A 4536-nucleotide genomic window follows, 5' to 3' on the forward strand; every position below is an offset into this window, starting at 1 on the left:
TGACTTGAGATATTATATCACTTAACTGAGAAACAGCAACAGGAGAAAGTAATGTCATAGAAATGAATGCCATAATACATTCACACTAGAAGTAAGTATTTAATAATCAAATAAAGAATAAATTTTGTTGAATAGTAAACAAACAATATCTTCAATTTTTTGTGAATTAGTTGAATTCTTTTTTAATGCATCACAAAGTAATAAAATTGCTTCTTCTGTTTTATTTAATTTAACGATTACTTGGGCGTTATTCCAATCTAATAATTGATTGATAAATTCATCAATATTATTTTCATTTAAATTATCAATAATACTTTTTGTTTCAGTTTGTTTAATTTTGACATCATTAATTTGTTGAATGATTTGTTTTTGTCGTTCTTCTAATTCTTCATATTTTTTTGTTATTTCATTAATAAAATCAGCATTTGCCTTTGTTCGTTCAATAAATGTATCAAGCATTTCTCTACAAATAATGACTGGTGGTTGTGGTGCAGATGCAAGTTTTTGAGATGCTGCGGCATATGCATTAATTAATTGATTAATATGGTTTTGAAGCATTTGAGGACTTGGAAGAGGGTGTTGGGTTGGTTGTTGCATTGCCGTTAAATAACTTTGTTGAAGACTTCTTAAATATTTATTTAATTGTTGGTAATGATTTTGTAATTCTTCTTTAGCTTTTTGAAACTTTAAAGTAATGACATCATGTTGGTTCATTTGTTTGTAAAAATAAAGTGTCAATTTACTAAAAAACTATCTGTTTTAATTAAGTTCATAACTTATTATAATTAACCATTAAAATTACTATAAATTATTTCTTTATTCTCTTTAAATAATCAATTATTTATTCATTAATTCTGCTGGGTTTTTAACTATTACAATAACTGAATCTCCTCTTAAAAACATTTTACTGATGCTCCTTTGACATAATTTAGCTTTTAATTTACCATCTGAATCACGTTTCATTTCTGTCCAAATTTCTTTAATATTCTCAAGAACCATATTAAAATGACGATCAAATGCTTTTACACGACAAATTAATTTTTTATTATTTCTACAATTAATTAATACTTGTCCATGTTTTTCAACTGCTTCAGTAAGTAATTGAAATGGACCTTCAACAAGTGCTTTTGTTTCTTCTTCCATAAAATAATCTTTTAAGTTTTTTCTTTATCATTTTTTTTTAATAAAAACTATAATATTTTCTATAATTTTATTATAAATAATAATACACAATCAATTTAATTTTATTCTTCTTCTTCATGTTGTGGATGAACTACATTATCCCCATCAATTATACTTTGATACTTTTCTATGGTTTGGTCAATTTTAATATCTATAGAAACACCACTGGCAACACAAAAATATTGTAAAATACTTGACTCTTTTGAGTTAAAACAATATCCATTTGCTTTATCTATCACTGCAATAGCTAATGCTAAATCATTTTTATCTTCAATAGCAAATGGAATTGGTTTAATTAATGAGTATTGGTCAATGATCTCTGCTAATTGCTCATTTAATGTGGTAAATTTAGAAGGTAAGTCATTAATTAACTCAGCAACGTTTCCATTAATAATATCTTCTAATCTAACATTGAACCCATATCCACCCAATAAATCTGCTTTACTTAAGAATGGAACAAATGGTAATTCTAAATTCATGTTACATGCCAGTCCTTGTAATACTGCTGCTAAATAAATTGATGGATTTCCAATATGAATTGAATCAATAAGATGTACTGCTGTTAATCTACAATTTATTTGCTGTAATCGATGTAGAATAGTAGGTAATGTTGGGTGTGTTGCAAATAATTCAGTTTGACCTGGACAATCGATAAGTAAATAAGATGGGTGAATTTCAATAATTTTATCAATAAGCCAATCAACATTTTCACTTAAATATTCTAGACAATACAACATCCCTCCATTTGGACCAAGTTGAGTATCTTTCATTGCGTCATCTAACGACAATAATTCAGGAAGTGAAACAGATATTGGATAATCATTTGGTTCATTAGCAGGATCTAAATTAATGATTATTGGTTCTCTTCCCATTAATTTTAAAAATGTATACATTCCTTTAATAAATGTAGTTTTACCACTTCCTGGTGCTCCAGTGATGACTTGTCCATAACATACCTGCATATTTTATTTATTTTCTTATTTGTTTTTTTTTTAATATTTGGTTTATTTATTAATAAACTTTTAGATAATTAAATAGTTTAATTATTTATTTAAATTAAATCAATTGATACTCACATAAAGAGAAACTGTAAACAAAAAAATGAGAAAAGTTTATAAAAAATTAATTTTTTGTTGTTTATCCAATTTTTCCATAAGAAAATATAAAAATAGGATTGTTATTTTTATTTTGTTATTTCATTTTTAATCAATCGTAACAATTTTTTGTGTTTTGTATTGTTAAAATCTTTTTTGACACAAAACCGAACAACAAAGAGAATATCAATTAGAAAAAGAAAGTCAAAAATAACTTAGGAGTTAGTATCTTTCTTTTTTTACAACATATTCGAGATTTTATTTTATTCTGTTAGTTATAGGAAATTTTGACAAAAAGTAGAAGAATTTAGAAGAAATAAGAATAAACGGGTCTTAGGAAAACGGAAATTACTCATAAAAGAAAAATAATTAATTTAGTTATTCAAATATTCGTGTCGTTAGTTATCTATTTTTAAAGTACTATTTAAAAAATAAAAATAGAAAGAATATGAACATTTTAATAAAAAAAAATTTTAAACAAGAAAGTAAAACAAATGAATGATATTATACACAACCAATATACAATTGAGTTAATAACAACAAGGAAACGGATAAGGAGAATTAGATTGAATTGTATTAATCCAATCAAACACACGAGTATTTCGATCATTATCTGTAATTTCATTAAAATGTGTAGAACGTATATTCTTTGAAGTTAAAGAAAGTTTTTTAGGTTTATCACAAAAAGAAATAGAGAAATTTTCATGAGGTAATTTAGGTGTAACAGTATCAGATTCAATAGGATATTCATATGATCCAGTAATTGATAAAGGAATACATTGAGAATAATCAAGAAAAGGAAATTGATTACAATTTAAAGGAACAACTGGTTTAAATAATGTTGTTTGCATTAGTAAATGAATAATGTTTATTTAAGATGACTTTAAATAATTCATCCTGTTTCTATTTTTATTTTATCACACTTTCTCTTCATTTAGTTCCCAACCCTTTTCCTTATTCATTCGTGATTTTGTAAAAAGTATAATACCTGTTTATTGTTTATTTTCCTTTGATTTTTTATTTTATATTTCTATTTTTTGTTATGATTTTTTTTACTTTTTTAGTTGTTTTTATTTAATAATGAGGACATGTTTCTATTTATATTTAATAAATAGGAAGATTTTTTTCTCACGAAAGAAAAGTTTGCATTGATTTCTCCTACATGTTGTCATCTAAAAAAGAACATGTAACTATTTCGAGTATTTCCATTTTGAGAGATTTCAAATGGGGTGTGATTTTTGATTTTTAAAGACTTTTTGACTATGCAAATACATAGAATTTTATTTTTCTTCAACCAAAGTTTTATTTTTACTTAAACCAGTTAAATTCAGAACAAAATACATAAATTAACTTATCAAGAATTTGTGTTTCAATCTTGAGATTGGAATAATATTTTTAATGTTTCTTTTGGAGAAAGACGGTTGTCGACATTTGGGTTTAATAAGTTTCTTTCCATTTTTATAAATAATGAAGGCAATGATAATGGAAACTCAACTTTTCCTCGTAAGATTGCTTTAACTAATTCTCTATTTCCTGTTGACTCAAAAGGGTAGTAAGATGTAAAACATTTAAATAATAAAATTCCCAATGACCAAACATCAGCAGAAAATGTATAAAGATAATGTCTAAATAATTCAGGTGCTGCATAATGAAAATCAATTGTTATATGTTCATCGATTATTGGTTCATTTACATCAAATGATTGTTCAAAATGAGTTAATTTCAATTGATTGAAATTATTTGGAGTAGTTAAAAGAACAGAATGTAAAGTAATATCACGATGAATGATTCCATTTGAATGAATATAATGTAGTGCTTTTAATAATTGAATTGAAACAATACTAAACAATTCTATAGGAATACATTGATTAATTTCAATCCATTGTAGTAAACTTCCACCTTCTATTAATTCCATTTCATACCCTGCATAACTTTTCCCAATAAAGTATTGTTGAATGTGAATAATGTTTTGGTTTTTTAGTTTTTGTAAAGTATTGATTTCATAAAGTATTTCTTCTTGTCCATCATATCGATATCTCTTTTCTCTTCTACAAATTTTTACACAAACTTGTTGCAATCCATTTCTATGTTTACATTTATAATATTTTATAATATTATCTGAAGATATCCTTTCTAATACGATATACTGTTGCTTCGAAATAGGTTGTTCAGCTTCAAAAGTTAGTAAGTCTCTAGTTGATTTGATGAGCTTTATAAAAAATGACATGTTCATATAATTTTTATCTGCGATACATTGGAT

At 25.1% G+C, this 4536-nt stretch overlaps 5 protein-coding genes across 5 annotated transcripts, besides 8 other annotated features; all 5 read right to left on the reverse strand.

Annotated features, from left to right (window-relative positions):
* Positions 1-99: 99 nt before the first annotated feature.
* EDI_209300 (uncharacterized protein) lies at positions 100-714 on the reverse strand (the record flags this gene model as incomplete). The annotated part of the gene is made up of 1 exon (XM_001736564.1): positions 100-714. One exon carries the CDS (start codon positions 712-714, stop codon positions 100-102), a length of 615 nt encoding a protein of 204 aa, XP_001736616.1.
* A 62-nt stretch (positions 715-776) lies between these two features.
* Positions 777-854: a sequence feature (AT_rich).
* EDI_209310 (small nuclear ribonucleoprotein sm D2, putative) lies at positions 838-1143 on the reverse strand (the record flags this gene model as incomplete). The annotated part of the gene is made up of 1 exon (XM_001736565.1): positions 838-1143. The coding sequence occupies one exon, from the start codon at positions 1141-1143 to the stop codon at positions 838-840; it is 306 nt and encodes a 101-aa protein (XP_001736617.1).
* Positions 1032-1067: a sequence feature (AT_rich).
* Positions 1142-1228: a sequence feature (AT_rich).
* Positions 1229-1244: 16 nt separating this feature from the next.
* EDI_209320 (uncharacterized protein) lies at positions 1245-2144 on the reverse strand (the record flags this gene model as incomplete). The annotated part of the gene is made up of 1 exon (XM_001736566.1): positions 1245-2144. One exon carries the CDS (start codon positions 2142-2144, stop codon positions 1245-1247), a length of 900 nt encoding a protein of 299 aa, XP_001736618.1.
* Positions 2145-2146: 2 nt separating this feature from the next.
* Positions 2147-2236: a microsatellite.
* Positions 2237-2293: 57 nt separating this feature from the next.
* Positions 2294-2314: a sequence feature (AT_rich).
* Positions 2315-2697: 383 nt separating this feature from the next.
* Positions 2698-2754: a sequence feature (AT_rich).
* A 52-nt stretch (positions 2755-2806) lies between these two features.
* Positions 2807-3127, reverse strand: EDI_209330 (uncharacterized protein; the record flags this gene model as incomplete). Its single annotated transcript, XM_001736567.1, has 1 exon — positions 2807-3127. The coding sequence occupies one exon, from the start codon at positions 3125-3127 to the stop codon at positions 2807-2809; it is 321 nt and encodes a 106-aa protein (XP_001736619.1).
* Positions 3128-3267: 140 nt separating this feature from the next.
* Positions 3268-3352: a microsatellite.
* Positions 3353-3645: 293 nt separating this feature from the next.
* EDI_209340 (CBL-interacting serine/threonine protein kinase, putative) lies at positions 3646-4503 on the reverse strand (the record flags this gene model as incomplete). Its single annotated transcript, XM_001736568.1, has 1 exon — positions 3646-4503. One exon carries the CDS (start codon positions 4501-4503, stop codon positions 3646-3648), a length of 858 nt encoding a protein of 285 aa, XP_001736620.1.
* Positions 4371-4394: a sequence feature (AT_rich).
* Positions 4504-4536: the final 33 nt, after the last annotated feature.

This window comes from Entamoeba dispar, genomic scaffold (assembly GCF_000209125.1).
Source record: "Entamoeba dispar SAW760 scf_1105229459977 genomic scaffold, whole genome shotgun sequence".
In the NCBI taxonomy this organism is placed as follows: domain Eukaryota; phylum Evosea; order Mastigamoebida; family Endamoebidae; genus Entamoeba; species Entamoeba dispar.